At 39.9% G+C, this 23651-nt stretch overlaps 2 protein-coding genes across 2 annotated transcripts in view; one reads left to right on the top strand and one right to left on the bottom strand.

Moving 5' to 3' along the window:
• Positions 1-5369: 5369 nt before the first annotated feature.
• Positions 5370-19199, bottom strand: CZH9orf85 (chromosome Z C9orf85 homolog). The gene is made up of 5 exons (XM_037372629.1): positions 18905-19199; positions 18088-18524; positions 9624-9730; positions 6580-6693; positions 5370-5881 (listed from the first exon to the last, which is right to left on the bottom strand). Exons 1-5 carry the CDS (start codon positions 19197-19199, stop codon positions 5704-5706), a joined length of 1131 nt encoding a protein of 376 aa, XP_037228526.1. The 3' UTR covers positions 5370-5703.
• ABHD17B (abhydrolase domain containing 17B, depalmitoylase) overlaps positions 18412-23651 on the top strand; it is an 18518-nt gene continuing 13278 nt past the window's right edge. The window contains 1 exon segment of the mRNA XM_037373581.1: positions 18412-18483. The gene's annotated coding sequence lies outside the window, so the exon portion shown is untranslated.

The following is a 23651-nucleotide window of genomic DNA, read 5'->3' as shown; positions in this document are numbered from 1 at the left end:
AGGATTTAGGTAACAGCAAGCCAAGAGGAAGGAGCGTACCTGCAACAAACTTTAGACTCAGAAATGCAAGCTGTCCTAAAAAGAGAGCTTTCAAGTGAGTGCTGCCATTCAAAAATATGCATAATCCATACATTTTTTATAGAAAACCATGGTCATCTTTGTTGCAGTTTTAAGAAAAATATTAAAATATCTGGTACTGCTTTCAAAGCAGTTTTACTTACGAGACTACACCAGTTCCTTTTAACTGCGGTTTCTAAAGCTATATCAAAGGCAAATGCAAGTACAGATGCTGCACAAATCTGAAATTCCGGTCAAACCTTAATGTATTGGATGTGGTCTCCAGCCATTGTTTTCAGATCCTCAAATTCAAGCTTCCTATTGATGACTGAATTATGAGTCCTATCATTATTATTACAAACAGTTTTCTCACTGACTTCAGTAGGAAAAAAGATCACTCCTGTGTGATTTCTTCTTAACTATTTTAGAGGCTCCAACAGGAAAATCTGCTCCCTGAAATACGCCAATTATTTCTAGTTTTTTACAGGTGATTTGTCTGAGGACATGTTATCAATCCCTAGACAGATCTACCTCACTTTTAATATTAGGGTATTTTCAATTGTTTTAAGGTTTAGGAAGCCTACTTTACATGCTTACTCTATGTGATGACAGCACGCATGCAGAGCACATACCATCTTTTTCACATACTGTTTTGTCTTTTTAATAGCTTTCAGATAAAAGGTAGTCAGAAGAACGAAACAGGTGCTGACAGTGTGCATGACCAGCTCCCTGAACACCTGATAATTAAGAATGTCTCTCCATGCCACTTACAAACCTTTCCTCAGTAACTCTGTAAGTTAGCCTGATGCTTCCAATAAGCAGAGGTAGTTTTGTGCTTTCTACCAGCATCTGTTTACTTGTGAGAACTCCCAAACAAAGAAAACACATATAACCGTAGGGCCATGGTTTACAAGGTGGCTCACATTTGATTACCTACTATATATTCGGCTATTTTCCTTGCTAATGCTATGATTTGCATCTCAGTATCCAAGTACATGCCCATTACAGGGAGAAAACATGTCATCCTTTCCCTAATTAACCAGTAGACCTATAAACCTTCACAGGCTGATACTGTTCTTATTACTTTAGGGGGATACAGATTAATCAGTAGCCAAGAGAAGAATAGAAGAGCCCAGCCCATGCAAAACTAGGAGTAAATCACTGGGCAATGTTTTTTGTATTGCCTGATACTTCAAAACATTCAATGACAGGATGTCTCACAGATGCTTGCAAACTTTGACAGAGAAGATTGTTAAGCAATTATGCCAGGATGCAGCGCTGTGTCTATACTGGACTCTCCTCACACTGCAATGAATCCAGATTGTCCTAAGAAATACTTATATATGGGACTTTGGTTTTCCAGAAACCTGTACAAGTCAACAATGACAAGTTCTGACAGCTCAAGCCTATGATAAGCATTTCCCCTTGTGAAGTAAGAATCATTTTGCATGCTTGCCTTACACATGCCGACGGTCCATTATCTACTTAATTACTGTCAGTGTTGAATCACACTAAATCAGAATTGGTAACACTCCTAAGGACAATCAGTTAACAGGAATTCAACCATGTCAGCAGCATCACTGCATCACCTTTATTCTTCAGATGACTAATTATCAACATCTATCACTCTCTTCTTCATAACGTATTCAGGAATAACCTGGAAGTTTCAGTTAAATTCCTGAAACCCAAACCTAGGTAGATTGTTTAAACTGCATCTCAATACCCGTAGGCACAGTGGTATTATTATTTCCCCTCTTCCAAAGTTTACAAATGCAAATTCATTATTCTTTGTAAAAGAAGAGGCAGAAACCTTTCAAAATGTCCATTAAAAACTCTAAAGATTGTTCCTATTATGCAACTACCCTAAAGATTTTCTTAGAAATCCCTTTGATGACTTTTGATCTCTTTTTTTTTTTTTTTAATCTATGTATGATCTTACTGAAAATCGGGGTTTAAAGGGGTCCTGCCCCTGCAAAATCCTCTGTTCAACAAGTTCTTCACACACACACCCCCTTGAAATTCAGAACTATTATTTGAAAGTCTTAGAAAAATAAAATCTAACTGTAATTACACATAGGTTCTAACTTTAATCAAAATTAAACAAGAAAACTAAAATTGTTCCTTTTATTCCTGTCAGAGGCGTCTTCAGTAGAATAGAAACTCCTTTTCCTATAATAGCAAAAGTGCCCCAACTCCAAGTTAGCAACTTTGCAAGTGACTCACAATCAACATCATACATGGTTTTAGTTGCAGCAACCATTTCCAGCAATGCATCTTTTAACCACAGTAACAACCAAAGGCAGAATCAGAAACTGTCTTCACAGAGGTTGGACTAACACCAGCCAGCCACTACTGCAGCTGTGCTCGCTCACAGTGAAGTTTTCATCAACTGTAGTATCAAATGCCCACCTAAACTCCAAACAGAGCATTAGTTGTGTGTGATATGAAGATGCTAACTTCAGAGGACTTATCCCCAACATTTGTTTTGTTGCTACATGCTGCTTGTCTGTATGGCACTGCTCTTCCCCAGTAGTGACAGGTTGTATCACTGGCTTGAGAAGAGAGCCCTTCCCTTTATTTTCTCATTATAGAGCTCCTACCAGTTCCATGACACCTTTTCCTATCACTTCAGGATTCCCTCTCACCTTTGGGCAAAGGGCTAGGCCATTACCTAATTTTTCCAAGTGGAAGAACATTTCTCATATGTATGACACTTTAAAAAACAAGTTCACTTTTGATGACACTCACATTTTCCCCTTCAGAGAGACTCTTTCTGAAGCTAACTCCAGATGACTTATTAACTCCCCTCTAGCACCTTGCCCAGTCACCTGCAACATGTGTGTGTGGGATACTCCTTGTTTACTCTGTCTTTAATGATGTCAACTGGCAAGATAACAGATGATGTCACACTAAGACATTACTGCTGTCCTGTTGGGAGGACTTAGCTGTCAATGCAACATGAACTTCAGACCAATTTCCATTGACTTCTAAACACACCAGACTAACTCCTTTCCTGCCACTAAGCACTTCTTGGTGCTTTGCAGCTTCACTGACTCTTCCAAGACAAACCATTGTTTTTCTACAAATTTTGAACTTCCAAATTTCATTTGGTTTTGTTAGTTGCAGTTAAGAAAGAACCAGTATGTTTAATCACAAAACTAGTGGTTTAGCTTATACAAAACATGTTTATAGAGTGGGTGGAGAAAGGAAATGGGTTGTTTGGGTCATCAGTCCTAGTCCTTTACGGTTGCAAACAACTATGTAATAAGCAACTCCAGAAAGAAACAGAATACCACCCAAACACTTTGTAAACTTTAGACTTCGTCTCAATGAAAAGCCACAAAAGTCACGATGCATCATGGGAACAAAGATGACCAGTAAAATGTTTTTCAATAGTTTCCTGCTAGTGTTCATTGCAAAACACTTAGCAAAAATCTACCTATGCAAAAGATCTACATGGGACAGAAAAATTAAAATAATCTTAGGGAATCTAATTCTTCAACAGCAGAAGGACAGCATGAAAAAGGAACAATAAGAAGAGAAAAAAAAAAGGAAAAAAAAAAGAAAAAAGATAAAGAAACAAACCAAGCAGATTACTAGTCCTTACATATCATTTACAAAAGCATGTTTTAGATATTAAGATACAAACTTACAAATAGTTTAGAAAAGGTAATAGGGTGTTTTGATGTACAATACAAAAGACAAATCTAAATAAATAAAAGGTAATAAAATAAAAGCTTATTCTTAAGGCCTTATGTGTAGTGACAAGCACCTACAGAGTTAAAAGAAAACAGTAAGAGCTCACCGCTCACCGTTCCATGACTGATTACAAGAATTCTACTGTTGCCTGTTATTGTCAATACTGAAGTTGTCCTTTAAATCAGAACTTTCTAGGCTATTGACTGCAAAATGTCTTAATATCTGTAACTAGATCCTTATTACAGTCAAGGTCAACTACAGTAGCCATCAGGTGGCTATCTCTCTCAAAGGATAAAGTTGCAGTATTTCCCTTACTGGGTGGCAGGGGCTGGGGTGTGTGTGTGGTATAATTCCAGAGCTGGAGTCCCCCAGAATTCATTTGAATAAGGTAGTTTGGGAATCACATTTTTCCAAGCCCACTACTGCAAATCAGGCAGAACACCAAAGTGTATGTGTAGCTGTGACACAGTTAGTACAGCATAGTATTTTGTCCTAGGTTAAACCATTTAATTCTAGGAAGTTGTGGTGGGTTGACCTTGGTTGGATGTCAGGTATCCACCAGGCCACTCTACCACTCACCTCCTCAGCAGAACAGGGCAGGAGAAAATAAGATGGAAGAAAACCTTGTGAGTCAAGATAAAGACAGTCTAATGAAGCAACAGCAAAACGTGCACGCACACAAGTGAAGGGAAACAAAAGATGTTATTCCCTGCTTCCCAGCAACAGCTGATGTGAGCAACTCCCTGGGAAGCAGGGCTTCAGTAGCATATAGCGGTTGCTCCAGAAGACAAAAGTCGTAAATAACTAATGTCCTCCCTTCCTCCTTGCTTTTATATCTGAGTAGATGTCATATGGTATGGAATATCCCTTTGGTCACTTTGGGTCGGCTCTCCTGGCCATGTCCCTTCCTATGATCTTGCCCACCCCCAGCCAACTGACGAAGGGGGGACACAACATTGGAGAGACAGCCCTGATGCAGTGCAAGCACTGGACAGCTGTAGCCACAACACTGGTGTGCTAAAACACCTTTCCAGATACCGATACAAAGCACAGCACTACGAGGGCTGCTACGGGCTCAGCCAGACCCAATACAGAAGTACTTTTTCTTTAGTTATAGAGGTAGCAGACAATACAGAAGAAATAAAACCATCCTGAATCCCATAAAAGATGGTTAGTGCAAATTCAGTTAAGTTCTTCCTAGAGCTTAAGCTACATTGAAATAACCCCTGGAAAGAACTGAAAATCAGTAAGAGTAACTACATAAGCATTACTTCACTACACAAGTGTTCTCATACCAGAGCAAAACTACATTAGATCTGCAATCAAACAAAAAGAAAGTGTGAGACTTGTTATGAGAAATCCTAAAGAGTCTTCTGTTTTTTTCTTTTCAAAACGCTGGTAGTAACAAAGTCACAAATTTGTAATGCATACTTACATATGTTAAATACGCATTAACTGTTCCTGGTGATGGCATTTAGACCCTTTTTTTTTGCACAAAAAGGAAACAACAGGCATAAGGGTAATAACTGCTGGGTACTTTGACCCCATGTGGAAACTCACTGACAGAAGTCACAAGTTCTTGTTTCAGCAAACTACTACAGCTGGTTTACCTCTTCCCTTTTATGACAAGACTGTATTTATTCTAGACTTTCATGTAGGTTTCCAAGTGGCAATACAACAGTCACATAATATTGAATTTAGACCAATTACGCAAAGAGGCTTTATTCTAGAGAAACAGGAAGTTGTTATATGTATGCAAGAAATAACTATGCTCAAAGATTCAATTTCTGTATCTTTTCACAAGTAAATCTGCTCAATTAAAAAAAATATTTATTTGTACAATCTATACGCAACATCTATACGCAAGGACCTTAGATGTCAAATCAGGTCTTCTGAACAGTTGTTTACCACTTCTGACTGCGTAGTTTCTCATATAAACTCAACCTTTTAGATCTCTGTCCTTTCAAAATTCATACTTTTAAGTTGTTCTTCAAGCACATCAGAATCCTCATCACTGTCTGTACTACTGAAGTTTGTATCAAAATCCAGCTCATTGTCCAATCCACTGCTCTCCTGGCCACTTTTCATAGTCACACTCTCAGTTCTGTCTTTTCCTTTATCGATCCTGCAGAAAGCAAGAGGATGTTATCATCAACTGCTTCTAGAATTTCTTTTTCTTTTAAACAAGAATGAGATTGAGGGTAGAATATTCTATTAAGGATAGATAAGAAAGATATAAAAGACAGTAAAGGAAAGAGTCTGTGAAGAAAAAGAAACATATATGACAGTTTGACCAATGACACAACTGCTGGCCAGTTGTCATGAACTAGTAAATTAATATAGAATACCCAATAAAGAGAGAACTTTATTAAAATAATTAAAAAACCAAAAGCCTGCTAAATAGACAATGGCAACTGTGCTCAGTGTATCAGCCCTTTTTTTAGTTTTTCTGTTCATTAGTAACTGAATCATCAAATGACAGGCAAAATGCAAACAGTAACTTGGCTTATGCATATTTTATGGTGTTCTATGCTGAAAACTATTTTGAAGTGCTTTGTTCCTAAGGAAAATAGGCAATTTACCATTTAGTATTAAAGTGTCTTACACAAGTAAGACTTATTTTGGCCCAGCCCCACTAACATCAATAGGTATTTCACTCCCAGTTTTCAGCAGAAGAAAGTGAGGGTAATGACTCCAGCTGATTTCTATCAGGATTATTCAGAATATGGCATGAAGTATCACAGCCTCTTGGCAGTTTCCAAACAAGCTTTAATAAAGGGGAAGTGCAGTACTTGTAACCTATGTAACCTATGAGTTACTTACGGAATTACTATTTCTTCTTCTTTTCCACATTTAGCACAAATTTCTAGTTTACCCGCGCATGGTCGACAAATCATATGGTAAGGATCTTTTACAGTCTTCTGGAGGCACTTCACACTGTGAACAAAAAGAAAACATGATTAAAAAAGTATTTGTGGAAACTTACTAAACATTCCGTGTTCAAAGACAACAGACATATTCTTCAAAAGAGGAACAACATGTTATTGGCCAGTCTCACATGAAACAATCTGTGTTTTAACAAGCAGCACTATCAAAATCATTGCCTGCCTTCCCTCCCCTTTAACTTTTGAAGAATTATTAAAACAAGAACTTAAGAAGAAACATAAAATCAAGAATTTTTCTATTCACAGTGACAAAAGAAACCCTTCCACCCATTTCAGTAGGTAGTTTTAGTTTAAAAGCTACATAACTTCTTCTGGTTTAAGAATAAAAGAAAATAAGAATATAGTATAAAAAGGCATATGCATTTTACAAATTAAAAGCTTTCAATTCAAACACTATGATGTCTTCCTCTAGAACTTCTCATGACTACAAACAGAGCCTTTGCTTTCTATGAACATAAGCCTGCACAGAAATGTATTCTGAACAAACCCAAGCTAATTACATAGAGGTTTTTGCCTGTTCTTTTTCAAAATATGACAAAACTCTGTAGATTAAGTCATTTCTAAAATGCTATGGCTTAACATTCAGCTGACATTCTAAAGCCCTGTATTTTTGGAGAACAGAACCGGGAACTATATATCCCATGTAATGCAGCTGCCCTAAAAGTCACTCGTTCTCGGTTCCTCAGGCACTAGAAGTCCTTGTCAGGAAAGATTTAGCATACAGTTCTGAGCGGTGGATTTGCAGACATGGCTAAAACAGGCTGAAGAAAATTATCCAGGTGATTATGCATGCCTTATAAGGACAGATGCACTAACTAGCATCTAGTGAAACAGAATTTTTACTTGCTTTCTCAAATCCCGTTCCTAAGCACTAATGCCTTCTCCTTATTATCTTCATCTAGACTCTGCTGAGCTTTCATTAAGATGTGATTTTACAGCCCCTTAAGGAATCGGATAGGTACAAAAACTGCTGTAGGACACATTTGACAAAAGCAAAGTCTGAACTGCCTAGTGTTTCTGGTCTTCTCCCTCCCCCAGGAAAACCTACAGGTATATGTCAATGGAAATAGTTTGGGGTTTTGATTTTCTTTTTTCTTTCTTCTATGCTCAGTCGAATTAATATAAAAAAACCCATCTACAGCTCTTCCCACCAAATAGGGGCACTATCAAGGCAAGGTGGATAGACTTTTTTTAAAATAGTTTAATTTTTAATAATTAAATGCTTGAAATAAAAGCAAAGTAGGGATAACTCGTGGTGGTACTTACAATCCTAGTTTTGAAGATGTTAAAAACCTAAAAATAAGCTGAGGTACAGAAAAGTTCTCCATTCTCACTGTCTGAAGAATTAATTTTTTTCCATGGAGTCACATTTTTAATGTCTATAATGTGTTTACTTTACCTAGAAGCTTCACCCACTGAAAATCTTTATAGTCCTGTCCTTTTAGAACAGCAGCCCACTCGGCCATTGTACTTCTGTAGGCTGAACTAGAAACCACCACTTGTAGAGCTACAAGGGTCTGCAGCCCAATTTACTTGTTCAAAAATATGACAGAAAACATCACCTATTCTGTCATAAGCAGCTGCCCCACAATGCCACTTTCCCTATTTCCAATGCTCCTCCGATTTACATGCTTTTTTCCTTTCAGATTAAGCAGAGAAGAGGCAAAAGAACCAGATCCACTACCACACGATTTGTTACAGATCATTACTTTTAAACAGGATGCTCACAGTCATTTGAGAAGAAGTTAAAAAAGACAAATCCCAACTTTATCTGTGGTGAACAGAACCGAGAATGTTTATGCGCAGAACCAGTAAGACTTATATGTAATCCAAAAAAAATTTTTTACATGAAAGGGTCAAGTTGTTTACTGAAACCAAAATACTTGTTGCATATCATTTTACCTATGAAAAAGTAAAACTTCTCACAAGTAGGGGATAATATCAAGAAATATTCCTTCCCTTTTAACCTACTGAAAATCAAAATATAATACACTATCATTCGGGGAACTGCACACATACAACCTCTTCAAGCAGTTTGTAGAGTATTTCAGAAGTATCTAAGTGAGAAGACAAACACAGAGCAAACTACGCAAACTACTCTGACAAAGCTGGCTGAATTATACACCACAGCCCAGTTACAGTTTCAAAGTTTCACTGTTGAAACACTGGCTGCCTCTGCTGCCACAGAGGTAAGGAACTCCGCAGCTGAGCAAGTAAGGAGGAAGTAAGACAGTATCCACTTCAAAACATTAACCGATCACAAACCTATATATTATTTTAAGATATTTATCACCTTTGTTATGTACTTATCCAAAAATACCTAATACAGAACTGTATGCAAATAATGCTAAACATTTAATATTCAGGATTACAGTTTAATACACAAAATGAGAGAACATGCCAAGACGTAATGAAATGCATGTACTGTAAACTTTTTTTATTAATTGAAGCCTCAGTAATGCTGAGAACAGCGTTGCTGATGAATTTTGATATGACACAAAACTAAAGCCTTCCTCTCCTCATTTCTCTACTAGATAGCCTTTGTGAACTACAAAAGTTAAGAAATGTGCACATTCCTCTAATATTGACTTGCAACAAGGCCTTAGAAAATAGTGTTACAACTGGTTTGGGTTTGGCTTTTTGTTCAGGAGAACACACTGCTGGGTTTGGAAGCAGATGTCCACAGTTCAAGCATTTTAACAGCAAAGAGGGAAGCAGTTGCTTTTCCATTGTATTTTTTTTTTCAAGTTTAAAAGACTAATGAATTAGAAAAATAACACTACAAATATATTGTCATTGCTGTCTCCAAATTTTAAAATGTCATATACTAGCAGCTACCGCTCATGAATTTCCAAAACTAAAATATTTTCCAAAGTTCACAAATGACACTATCAGTGATTAAGACAAAATACCTTGACTCACCATTTTTTAGGCTGTGACAGTAGTTTGTACTTGCTGAATTTTACTCGCCACTCCAAGACACCTTTGCAATGCTGGCACACTCCATCATGAAGCTTAGCATTTATTTTCTGAACAAATAAATAAAAAAATAAAATAAGAATACTTTAATGATTTCCTACTTTTATGAGTATTACCTTGGTAGAAAGCATTTCCACCCATCATGTGATTAATACAGTATTTAGAACGATGTTTGTTTGATAGAACATTAGCATTTCATATACATTTACTAACAATTTTCTTCAGTGGAAATAGTGCTGAGGTAGTCTTCTGCCTCAAGGTGGTCTTCATGATTATTATTATTATCATAATCATCATAATTTAACATTGTTATAAGTACTACTTATTTATGTTATTATATTGTTGATAATAGATTACTATAGACATTTCATTATTATTTTTTCATCTCTAGAGATTTTACAAAACAGATTTAAGTAGAAATAAGCCCTGAAATAAGCAGTTTTCATCGAAAGAAGACAACTTGCAAAACAACATTTAACTCATTATTGCTCAAGCTACTATTACACTACATACTTTAAGTAGTCTCAGGATTTTTTCTCAGGTCACAAAGAAGTAGAATCCACACATTATTTGCAGTCAAATCATTCAATGTCTCTTTTATCATAAACTTCCTTTATGAAAAAGTAACACACTTCTGCTCTCAATTACTTAAGATAAAATCCTTAAAATAGTCTTTGAAACTATAGTATATTTTCAAGAAATGCAAAGTTTCCCTTACGATCTTCTACAACATTTTGTGTTTAGTTTGCTTAGAAATACAAAATCTCAACAGGCCAGTACTATCTGCACAAGAGAAGTTATTCTGAGATGGGAAGTAGTAACAAACCACACTGTTGCCTTAAATAATCAACAACATATACTTGTACATTCAGCTTACTTTTTATTTCTTCTCCATATAAAAACGCCAGCAGTAACTTTATCAATCACACAATTGTGCATATTCATCCGGAACCTCAAAAACGGAAATTTCATTATTAAAGAAAATACATACAGCCAAAAAAATTCTATTGTGCCTTTTTTTAAAGACAGCTTAAAAATGGCTCCTGTACCAAAAGACACATGTATTTCCTAGAATACCTACAAGTTCATTGGAATAGGTTCTGCATTAATTGGAATTAGAGTTTATGTTGTTTTTTTACAAATAAACTGAAAAGTTATTCTATGCATGAAGGAGCTTCTGAGACAATTTCCTGTTTGTATAACCCAGAAGAGCTTCTTACTACTCCACAAAGTTTTACTTCAATACATTAGACAAAAGAACAAGCCTAGCTTTAAAAATGCATTATCTTACTCTGTTTATTTATTCTGAAAAATGTATGCGGCACAGCAAATGCTGCTTATAAGTTACACTATATTATAGGACTTGGTTTCCATTGTTTTCATTTTTACTGAACTTCAACCATTCAGTATTTTTCCCATGATGAGGTTAACTGAAGGTGTGGTGCAATAAGACAGTAAACTTCTTCCCAAACGAAACAAGGTTTTGCAGAATGCTTGAATACTGAAAGCTGTGGTTCTGATGTCAGCTATGCATTATGAATTAAATTTTCCAGGAAACACAGACATTTGGCTAATGTGGAAACTTTCTGAGAGAAGAAAACAATTGGTAAGTTCTCAGCAGGTATCTGTTAAAGGGCTGGTAATTCAAACTACTGGCAGCACTGACTGTTCATTCTTTCAAAATTCATGCTATTTGAAGATAAGCCTGCTTTTCAGTGCTTGACTAGCACAAAGTAAGGCTCCAAGCATATAGTCTGAATAAGCTTCTAATCACCAGCAGATTAGCCTAAACTTCCCAGTTCTTCCTCTCACTCTCCTGATTTACATTAATTAGTAATGCAGGAGGGGAGAAAGACACAAACACTGTAAATTGTATTCCCGGGTATTCTTTCCTGTTATCAACCATTTCTAGTACCGCTAAGGTAGAACCCAATAAATGTCAAAAGACTGCAACAATTCAAGCTGAAAACAGCTTGTTTTCTCTCAAAGGGAGTTAGCTTGCTTGCTGAAAACTACCTTGTTCCCCATAATATGTCCTGACATGATAGCTGGGGACAGGCTCAGCAATGCGTAATGCACTTGGAATGCAAGAGGCCACATTCAGGGCTGCATGTGGCATAAACAGTGCAGAAGAACAAAATAGGAACTACATTCACCCCTCACCTGAGGGAAATCCAGAGTTTGTCAAACAGGCAGCCTATTACAAATTCTGCTAAATATTTGCCATGGAACAAGGAAATATGCATAATCATTATTAATGGAGCTTCTTCCCCATCCCAATATGCTTATCACCTGGCTCCAGAATAGACAACAATCATATGGTGATGAATTTCTTTTTTTATTTATTTCTGCCAGACAAACTAAAATGAAGGCCATTCCAAATGCCAAAGATGCCTTTTCATGTTACTCATAGTATAGGTCTTTGCATGAAAACATAATCTCACAGCAAGGCCAAGGGACTAGTCATGTGGCATAAATTACTGGGACTTCCTTCACCTCTGCTTCAAATAACAAAGCCCTGCCATCTTATCTGATGCCCTCAACCTAAAGATTAGTCCTCCTCGATACTAAAACATTGTTTCACCACTGAACAAGGTCTTTAGAAGACAAGTAACACCCAAGAATCTCTAAAGTAAGGGAAAAGAAAGTTACTGTAATTCAGTTGTGTAGCAACAATCACATTATCCACATAAAGGTAACAAATCTCTATTAGAGCTCGTCTTTGTATTTGATTACTTCTTGAACTGTTCTGTTTTCTTGGTATGATCAGCAACACTTCAAATATCCAGTGCAAAGATAGAGAACATCAACCAAAATGCCGCCTAAGAGTCTTTTCACACCAAATTACATTGTAGCTATTAACATCACATTTACACCTAACTGAAGTTACTGATCCAGGCATAAAGAAGCCTGGACTTTTCAACTTAGTCACCTGCAGGACAACAAATCTTACCCAGCAACTCAAAGAAACCTCATGGTATCTGCTCAGAAGGTAACAACTGGAAGAGGACAGCTTTTAAGATCTAATTTTCTCCTTCTAACAGGCACACATACAGCACAGTCTCTTCCTCCCCTTCAGCAATTTCCTGTATTTTTCACTTGATGTTGGCACTTCAGGTATGGGGTGGTGTAGTTAATCATTGGCTCAGCACACTGAATATGAGACAGACTATGACTCTACAATCCATTTACCAGGCTGTTGATTTAGAACATCAATAGAGAATGATGGATTGATGTAAAGCAGGCAAGCAGGGAGATTCACAAGTTTAACCTTGCCTTGTGTTCGCCTTCTAAGTTTATCCTGCTCAAAAAAAGAAATGCCTGCTATTTAAATGTTTCTATTACTAAACCAAGTTGATAATTTACTGTGGTTTTCTACACTGATTTCAACATTTCCTCTGTCAAAAAAAAGTTTCATATCATTCTCAAAAGCAGCGCACACTTGAAGAAGCAAAGAAAGCTGTCCCTAATTAAAGATCTGGATAAGCTTTTTTTTTATTATTATTATTATTTTTGAAATCACCAAAGAACACAAGAGAGTAAGTTGTCCTAACAGACTGGAAGAGAAACTTTCCCAGTGTTCCAATTCCCAGTCAGAATGGGGAAGTTACTAGTTAAATCAAAGAAATCACTCTGTTGCTTACTTTTCCAATTAATATTCACTTCTTCGTAAGTTTTGTGTATTGTTTAAACTCTCATATATTTCTGTTTTCTTCATTTTGTCCATTTAATAGCTTGCTTTCCTTTAAGGGTACAAAAAACCCCCAACAACCCCCACAAAGACATGAACAAAGCTTGTCAACTTCATTATTCCTTTCCAACTTTTCTACCCAGTTTTTACGCAGTTAGTTAGCTCTCATATGCAAAGAGGTAACAGTGCTTGCGGTTTGCAATGGATTTCTTCGTGCAAGAAGTACTACAGCCTGTTCCTGTCACAGCAGTTTTCTCTGTGGTTTGTTTTTTTTTTTTAAGCATATTTCCCTGTTTCAGTCAATAGCTCTTTCCTCTTTTCTTTTGCCATACTTCCCTCTAAGAATAAGTGCAACTCATTCTTACAGTATGCCTATATATTCTCCAGAGAAATTGCAGTTATGCAATACAGACATACACAAACAGTCTTAAAGTATATAGTCAGGAAATATTCCATGTGCATATTATATACACACTGTCAGGTCAACTGCATTAATGAAACAGCATTTGCTGTATGCTCACATAACCCAGTATTTAATCATTTAACAACCCGCCAAAAACAGTTCAGAACGTATTAAAGTAAACAAATGCACCTACACCTACTAGCTTGGCACACAGAATAATCCTTGGCTTAAGTTAGTATTAAAGCACTCACAAGCAAGATGTAATGATGGGGTTTCAAAGAAGCTTCACTGTTTGGAAGTTTCTAATTATGTGTGAACCTATGGGCATTTTGATTTACTCTATTGAAATCAGACTCCTACTACTGAGCACACATCAGCAGTCTGTTCTGCTGTAAATGAATGCAATGTCAATGCCATCCATGAACTTCCTTGTCAGAAGCACAGGTGGTACTGCTTCAGTCAACAAGGCTGAATGCAGCATTTCTGAGTAACTACATTTCATAGCCTTAAATCAAAGAGCTAAACTTGCTCACATATTATTAGCAGTATCACTTTAAGTTCCATTTCCTACACAGATATTTTCTCATCTCTTTTTAGAAACAAGTACATTTAACATTTTAACCAAAGCCTTGAAGTCATCCTTTCATCCATACCAGTCACTTAAGGCCCTTTCATGTTTTATTGCTGTGGACTTTAAAACACATGAAATCTAAAGTTTTGTCTAAGCCAAATTCCAAATGGCCATCTTGGAGATTAAGATGTTTGGCCTTTTTCAGATCAGTCACATGGATCTGAAAACATGCAAGTAACCAGCAAGAGAATGTACACACTTGGAAGAACCAACAGCCAACTCCCATCTGCTTCCCCACAAAGAACTGAAAACACACATACACCCTCTGTCTCCCTCCCCACCACCCTGTCCCCGCCAAGCTAGGTTAGAGTCCAGAACGTGGACTTATGCCTGCTCTTCTCCGTACATGAAGGGCTACAGCCCAGACCTGAACGCACATCTGAACCCAGAGTAAGAAGTGTGGCTGGAGAATGGAGTTAAGCCTACCAAGGTACTCTCAGCAAGGACAGAAACTAACCAAACTCCACTACTGTTATCTGTTTTATTCCCCTCTGAGCTTCAAGTCATTATCACAGACTCTTAAACTCTGTATTCACCTGTTCTGTTCCTACTGCCTTCCCATAGTCTTGACCAGCATCTCCACCAAAACAAGTTCTTTATCCATACAGCCAGCTGAATAAGTAGCTGACATCAACACTATGGTAAAGCTGAGGTTCAGAGTTAATAACCTCTGAAATTTATGGAAATGTGGATTATCATCTGGGGTGTACTTAATGAGAGGAAAGAAATGGAGAAACAGATCAGTCATTTGGGTGCAAATATGAATCACTCTGTGGTTTACCATCTTATTACAATGAAGTTCTAAATGTTCTCACTGAATAGTATTTGCTTTCATCTCTAGAAATACTCCAGCTTCCATGCTGACTTACGTAATGTACTTTACATAAAATGCATATTCATATAACATAATGTATATTCCTCAGTTCAGTGCTGCAAACAGCTGTTCTGGAATATGCTATGTAAAGCAAGCACTCATAAACAAATTCTAAGATTCAGTAACTAACAACACACTGTGTCTTGCCCTGTCCTGGCTCTTCCTTCTTCCATTCATTCTAGGATGCAAGCTCTTCCAGCACTGTTGTAGGCAGTTACCCAAATACAGAACAGAGGCAGTGTACTCTGCTGAAAGGGTGTTTCACTTCAACTAGCTTAACCCAGAAAATGTTGTAGTAAAGACCAATCATCAGAGGAAAGACAGATGGATCTTTCAGCATGTTCTGTAAGTAATCAGCTCCATGGTCTTTAAGATTAGAAAATGGATACCAAGGTCACTGTCAGACAGAGAGTTTTAAAAAAACGCAAAAACAACTGGATAATGACTGCCGGCAGAGAAAAGTCAAAACACTATTAGATCAATTTCCTCTGCAGATACTGTTTCACTGAGACAAGCAGAAATAACACTGAAAATAACTACCTCAATGCCAGCCACAGTACAACAGGAAGCAACTGTAGTTAATATTCAGCATTGTTAATTCAGCACACAAATGCAGCAGGATACCAAGTTTAAGCTGAAAGGCATTCTGCAGCCTTTCAAGATAGTATTGCATCGGACAGTGTATAACAGTAGTCAAAGATAGGCCAAATACCTCACAAAAAAAAAATTTAGCAGTGATTTAGAGGACATCAACCCCCTTTCAGCAGCTCTGAGCATTCTTCTGGTCTAATGAGCTAGTGAAAAGTGGAAAGGAAGAATGCCCTACTCCCTGTGATCAAATTGCTACTATTTCTTCTTTCCCTCAACACACCTCAAACGTGGTGCGTCTGATCACAAGACAGAGATGCAAAACTGTCAGCATTCAGCATAGTCTGTATCTAAACTATGACATTAATCACCACTTAATCTTTGTTAGTTTAACTTTTCTAAATTTCCCAAATAGCAAAATTAGGCCTAATCATCATTATAAAGACCCCTGTGTATCCCTTAGCACTTGAATTCATACATGATGGCACACCAAAATAAAAATGCATCCTTTCCCTTTACCATACACTGTCTAACCCCGTAATAAGAAGCACCTTCTTCAAGAACCTTTTAACCTGTGTTCAGCCATCTCCATGAACTGGCAGGCACAGAGAGAAGAGGAATCATTGACTTGAAACAGAAAGAAAAATGACACAGTCCCATATCACAGCTAATACCCACAGTGAATCCTGGCAACATTCAAAAGCTTTAAAAAAAATATTTGAGTGTATCATACTGTTTAGCCAGTTCTATATGATATAAAATATTAAAAAGGGAAGAAAAACAGACATGTGGGTATTAAAGTGATTACTTCAGTTACAAAACTGATGTCAGAATTCAGTTTCTCTTTGAAGACTTTTCGGATAGATCGACTCTCTAGGATATTTTTGTGTATATATGTGTGTAGAAGTCAGACAGGAAAATACTCTCCTATCAGGGATCATGCAGTGACTCACACAATAACAGTGGCACGGCTTAGAGCCCTGGGAAAGCAGCCTATTCAACTTGCAGAACCAGTCCTACATCATCTTAAAAAAAAAGGACACAAGCAAACAAACAAAAACACACAACCCCCCCAAGTTCTCCCCCTCCTCTCAGTTCCTTCTGACAACACAGTTCAGGTTCAATTAAAGGGAAACTGACACAACAGCAATAGCACCAGACAAGCCTCTTCTGGAACGCCTACCTTGTGTTTTGTTTTATTCACCTCTTTCAGTTTAGCTTGTAAGAGAAAACATCCCACTTCCGTGTTGTTACTGCTGAGGCACACTGCTTGGTCTTCATCCTCTTCTGCACTGCTATTATGTTACCACAGCTACAAGCATAGAGCATCTTCCAAGAATATGTTGTAAACCATTTCCTTCTTGCTTAGAAACAAAAGAACCCCACCCCAAAAATGGTCTTTTGTAACAATACTGCAAAAATATGATAATGTGTGTAGCAAAAGCACTGATAAAATGGGTGAGGACACTGTTCTGTGCAACTACTCAGAAATGCCTGTATGATCTCTTCAAAGCCTTAAAGCAAACATCTCTTTTTAAAGTTGTCTCAAAAGCTGCAAAGTGAAATTTGCTATTTCCATAGATGATGGGGGGAGTTGTTCAAATTAAATTCTGAGAACGTTAAGGTGCCTGAAGCAAGGCCACGCAGTCACCAACTTTGAGAAGACCCAATGCCTCCCAGCAAGTCGCATGGGCAACACGTTTATTTATTGCACTAACTCCACAAAAGTGAATGCTTTGTTTCAGTCTTCCTCTTAATAATTCTCTGGCTTAACAAGGGCCTTTCACACCATAGATGATTCAAGTATCACACAACATATTTCCTCACACAACAGCCTCGGACGCGGGGCCAGGTGACTACTGCCTGAAACGGCGAATCGCGCCCTTAATACCCCAGTGCACCCTTTGGACAGAGCTGAGCCAAAGGCTTCTCCGCCGCCACAATGAAGTTCTCCCGGCTTCCACTGCGGTATGACTCCGTTCGCGGTCCCCAAGCTCTTCCAGACCTTCTAGCTGAAGGCTGCGCAGGGACAGCCCATGGCTACAGCAGCACCCGCGCAGCCAGCAGAGGCACCTGTCTACACGCTCGGCACCCATGGGCGCCAAAGGCCTTCGGCCGCCTCACGGGGGCTCGCCCCTGCCGCCGCCACTCGCCAGGCGGGCCAGGCCCGGCGCTCTGCCGGCGGCGGGGGGGAGGGGGCGGGGCCGCCCCACCGCCTACCTTGAGTCGCGCGCTCTTGTCGTACTTGTCGTTCCTGAAGGCGCGCGCGTTCTGGTAGCGCTGGGGCCGCGTGCGCGACACGTTCCCCCTCTCGAGCTCATCCCGCGGGAGGCCGCCGCCGCCGGCGACACCTGCCCGGAACCGCTCCGCGCCCTTCCGCGCCCCGCCGCCGGCCCCGGGCCAATGACGAGCGGCGGGGTAACGTCCCCGCCCGTGGCGGTTCGCTGCCTCTCCGCTGCCTCCCGCCCACCCGCCTCCAGGCGGAGCCTCAGTGGTCGGAGCCGCGCCGCGGGGTGCGCCCCCATTGGCGCTCTGCAGCCGGCGGCCGGTCCCGCCCCGCCCGCCGCCCCCTCGGCCGCGCGAGCAGCCGCTGGCTCCGATGAGTCGCTCAGCGAGGTGAGGCTGGCGCCGCGCCCCTAGGCCGCGCGGGAGCCGCTCTGCGGGGGCCGTGCGTTCTCCGCCGCGGAGCGCGGCTGCGGACCTGCGGCCGCCGGCCGGGGCCGGGGCGCTGACGGCCTCCCGCCGCCGCGCCGTTACTCAGCACAACCGGCACCCCTCCCCCCCGCCGGCCCGGCGTCCGGGCGGCGGCGGTCAGGAGAGCGGGGCCGCTGCCGCTAGCGGAGTGCCGGGTGCAGGTATGGGCGCTTCTTGCCCTGGCAGCGGGGGGCCGGGCCGGACGGGTCGCGACGAGGGCGGGTGCAGCCGGCGCGGCACCGGCTCGGCGCTGGCGGCGGGGCTGCGGCTCGAGGATCCGCTTCCGAGGTGTGGCGGCGCGCTGGCCCCTGCGCAGGTCCGGCCGCCCCGCTACGCCCCTCACCTGCCCGCGGTCCTGCTCCTCCGGCCGGGGCGCGGGTGTGGCGGCCCCTCTGCCGCGGCTGTGGCGCGGGGCAGGAGGAAGGGCCGCGGCGGGCACCGGCTTTTTCTCGGTGAGGGAGGCGGCGGTTCGGCTCTTCGACCCGAGCCGGGCAGTGGATGTCGCCTCGGCGACCCCACTCTCCGCCCGCGTCCCGGCCGTGGGCTTGGGGCCTCTGCCCTGCCGCCCCCGGCGCCCCTGGGTGCCCGCCTGCCTGACAGGCGCGGGGTGCTGGCGGCGGTCTGTCCCGGGGCTCCATCTCCGTGGCCTCGCCGCGGACGGCTTTGTTCGGGGAACGGGCACGCTGGCTGTTTAAACGCCTGTGGAGTTCAGGGTTTTCGCGGCTCCGAGTAGCGCCGCCGTGTCAGCGGTGCTGGCTTCTGCGAGGTCCTTTTCAGATACAGACACCTGAAGAGTTCCTGTAGTTGTCCCGAGCCTGGTTTAACGTATTCCTTCAGCTTCTGCTGTTGATGGTGGGACGACGCTGCCCTCGGTTATTATTGATTTGTAAGTTTAAAATATTTGACCAGAAGGTAGCTAGAAAATACATGACTGCAAGAACACAAAACAGTATCATCTTAAAAAAAGCATAGCTGTTTGTTAGCGATTGACCGGCTGGTGCAGTGAAGCACTAGACGGGTGTGGCAGGAGTGCGATGGGGGCTTCGGCACCTGTCGGCTGCGGGTGATTTTAGCAGAGCAGTTCCCGGCGCAGTCTTCCTTGGAGTACGCAAAACATTATGTAACCCGACTTAATCCCACAGCTGTCAGGTATACCTGAGATCTGTGGGGGTTGGTTTGTGCTTTAGGGCAGGAGGAATGGCTAGATTTTTCACCTGGTGTTTCTTGCATTCCCTTTCTTTTTTCAACTGTGTCATTAGGTTTTGAAGTATATAAGTAACCAGAAGTATGTCTCCATATACCAGTTAAGCTTTACAGTATTGCTAGGATTTGTGGGAATAGTAAGGTGTTTGTTTAAAATCAAACCAACCAAATGAAGTTTGGCCCTGTCCAGCTTTTCTGTTTTTACGTAGGTTGCTTTGCTCTTGGAAGCTACCTTAGAGTTACTAACAGTATTTCTTGGTTTGGCTTTTTCATTACAGAACAGACTTCCTTTGGTTTTCTTTCTGACTGTGTATTCTTCTCTAATAATTCTATTAGTTTAATCCTTTAGATAATACTTAATTGGACACTGAGTATTTTTTTTTTTAAAATTTTGCTGCTCTAGTTGTTGATACTGGGAGGGTGTCCATACCCTTCTGTTCATTTTTAATGTAATGCAAATGCTGAAATAAATATGGGTGCTTCAGCAGAGGCTTGAATTCAAGTTTTCATTGCATTGCATTCAATGAAAGGGTGAGGGAAACTACTTCAGTTTCTTATTTCAGCAGTGTGTAAAGAAAAATGATGAGTTAAAACAAACAAAACCACACCTGAACAAACAAAAAACCCAATAATTTTAATACCTTGCCTGTTACAGTTAGAACAGCACTAAAATTTACAAACCAGCAGCTATATTTAAGTTTGACTTTGTTCTTGTGAATAGCTGCTATGAAATGGGTAATTTAACTTAAATATACAATTAGAATAATTTAGTGTAAATAAAAGCTTTCTAGATAAGTGTTTGCAAGGGTTGGGCTTTTGAGGCTAAAATGTAGTGAAGTAATCAAAGATGTGAATAAAGGAGCCACTTTCTTGTTAAGATTTGCAGAGAGAGGAGGACAGGAATAATTGCTTATATGAAAGCACTACTTTTGTGTTATCATAGGAATCACAAGAGAAATAGTTGAGGTGTGCTTTAAGTTTAGATAGACTTCCCCCCCTCCCTTTATGTCAGCCTTAAGGAAAATGTTAATTGCCAAATAATGGATTGAAATTACAACCTGTGGACAGTTTTACATCTGTCATTTTCTGTCACTTTTTTATTCACCAGAAAGTTAGAGATAGATTTGATAAAATGATCTGGCTTTTCTTTTAAAAGCTATCCCAAAAGCGGTAGGTGACACCACTTGGGTCTGTTTTTATTTCTTATTCTTTCTTGGTGCAGTAGTAGAAGTTAATCAGTTTTACTGAGGTTTTTTTCCACAGATTTTTCCTACTTAATTTGTATGAAAAATGCAGTATAATTTTAAAGGATATATATATTTCTCTTCCTATATCTTTTTGTTGTTAGTAATTTTACCAGCATTAGGAACTGTGTTTGCAGAACAGCACTGGCTTCTTTATTAATACTGAAATGACAAATAGGTGACATAGTTATGTTATTGGGTTGTGTTGATCTCTGCATCTGATGCTACTGTAATGAGCACAGAGATTTACATCATACATGCTCAGAAGGTGTTAGACTATAGCTTTGGTATTCACAACATATTTTAGGCAAATGAGTCCTGTTGAAGTTATTAATCTGTACTTGTGGTACTGTATGCTTAAGGTAATTTGTGTTGGTTTTGTTCAGGTTTCAGTAAGACTCCAGATAAGGCATACATCAAGCCCATTTGTTACTAGAGTGATAATGCAACTATCACTTGTGATACCATGGTCACTTTCTGTAAATTGTATTTTAGACTTAACACTGTTAAGAGACCAGTTATTGATCTCCAAAGCTTTTACCAAGTCTGAGTGATGCTAAATGAAGGAGATTTTGTAACTTTTCTTGTAATTTTTACTGTAATAATTTCTGGCTGAAACCATTAGGAAACCAGATTACATGTTTTTGAACGTTAAAAAAACCACTAGTGTAGGGGGTAACGTTAAGTTTTTCATCATTGAAGTATCTGAGCAGTATACCTTTTGAGGAAAGATAATGCCTGTTTAGTTGAAGTTAAGTTATGACATCTGGTGGGTAACTACTAAGCTGAAATGCTGATTCAGTTGAACTTATAAACAGTGATATGAGAATTACTCTGTACACCCTGGGGACTCTCTTACATCCTGGTTCCATTCCAGATGCGGAGGTTAAGAACATACTCATGAATACAATGAATGACAAACCGGTTTCAGTATAATGGAAACATTGTTTGCATTTAGTTGAAGGTATCCTCCTGAGGAAGTTCAGTAGGTGTTTTGTGTCAGATTTGTTCAGTTAGTGGTGCTGGCGATCTGCTGCCTTTCTTGGGTCTTCTGAGTGAAGAAAGTAGCAATTACTTATTTTAAAGAAAACAGTTGTTGCTACCAATGATTTAGATGGAGAACAGCCCTGGAATCAGAATCTTTAGTTTCGGTAGGCAGTTTCCATTGGATTAAATGCACATTATATAAGTCAACATTACAGTGTGGTATAGGGCAGAAATAATACTTTAGCCATGGTCTTAAGCATAATTTGACATATGTGGCAACAGCCCATTTTTAGCACGTTTAAGCTGTCTTGGGGCACAGTACCACCTCAGCTGATTAACTGTGGTTGCTGCAGTACTACCCTGTGTGTGGTTTCTACAGGCCAGCTTCCAGTCTTCTGAAATAACTTTGAAAAATAGCAAATATCTTCTGAGTGAGATCATATTATAGTGTTGCTGTGCTGTTTATAGTTATAAATAATGTAAAATCCGGTTTTAATTTTCTGACAAGTTGATTGGGAAGCAAGTAAGAAATTCTATAGCTATCATATGCTGGAATAGAGTGCAGTCTGCGTTCCTGGGCGGAACAGGCTATTTATACCTTGATCTTGGAGGTGTGTATTCTTCTAAATTTTACACATAAATAGTATTATCCACCCCCACCCCTAGAATAAGTTGTAGTATCTAGCTTTGGCTTTCAGCTTCTCTGAAAAGGTGAGAAAACTTACTCAGAACAGATCAGTTTAATAGTTTCTGCTATAAATAGAAGTGCAGTTGAATACTGGGTCATAAGCACTTTTTGCAAAAAAAGGACTATTAAGGCATCACAACAGTTTCTCTGGGCTGTGAACATGAATTTTCTAAGTAGAGGTGAAAGAGGTGGCTCCTTTGACACTCACAGCTATAACAGAAGTAAAGAAGAAAAAAAAAATTTTGAGTCTTTTCTGTGCCTAAGAGATCCCAAGCCTTTATCCAATCCCTAGAGCTCTTCCACAGAGCTCTTCTACTTCTTCTGGCTTGCAGATTAAAATTAAATTTAATGTCCAGATAATCTCGCCTGACAGGGAATGGATGAGCTATTCCAAATTTGAGTGACTACTTGTGCTGATTACATAAAACATGTCATTGTTGTTTCTTTAGCTGGCAGACATACTGTTTATTCAGGACCTTCATTTAAGAGACACCCTGCCTTTTTGTGGGAGGTGATCAGTACACCCTTCCTGCCATCTCTTCTAAATTGGTAGTGTTGGTCACCCATATCTAAGACTTACTTCCCTCTGTTTTGAAGAAAACATTGGGCTGTAGCAGCCTTGGCAAAAAATTTTTTGCAGGGCACAAAACCCCTGGAGTAGTATTCTAAGAATGCTCATGCTGTTACCAGACTGTCTTGCTTATGCCTGTGTTTACTAGTGTACAGGTACACTATGTAACATTTTATGCAGTGTGCGTTCAGACTCTACAGGGAAGAGACCATTCACATGTCCGAAATACGGATAGCTGTTCTGTGATCTATATTCAGCAGTTCTTACAGCAATGTCCTTGAAGCTTTTCTAGGGAGAAATTTATACAGGCATGAAAACTATACAAGTTAGAGGACACACGTTGAAATATGATCTAAATATTGCCAAGTATTGCAGTTAGCAGTAAGATTTTATTGTT

This window comes from Falco rusticolus, chromosome Z (genome assembly GCF_015220075.1).
Source record: "Falco rusticolus isolate bFalRus1 chromosome Z, bFalRus1.pri, whole genome shotgun sequence".
NCBI classification, from domain to species: Eukaryota; Metazoa; Chordata; class Aves; order Falconiformes; family Falconidae; genus Falco; species Falco rusticolus.
The sequence above is the reverse complement of the archived record's forward strand: the minus strand, read 5'-3'. Positions and strand labels throughout refer to the sequence as shown.

Bases quoted from the DNA above. Each gene is read 5' to 3' on its own strand.
- CZH9orf85 (XM_037372629.1), bottom strand. From the start codon at position 19,199: ATGGAGCCCCGGGACAGACCGCCGCCAGCACCCCGCGCCTGTCAGGCA. The intron at 18,525-18,904 runs GTGAGGGGCGTA...CGGCCCCCGCAG, and splicing joins AGGAGCAGGACCGCGGGCAG to AGCGGCTCCCGCGCGGCCTA. The intron at 9,731-18,087 runs GTAGGCGGTGGG...TTATTTGTTCAG, and splicing joins ACAAGAGCGCGCGACTCAAG to AAAATAAATGCTAAGCTTCA.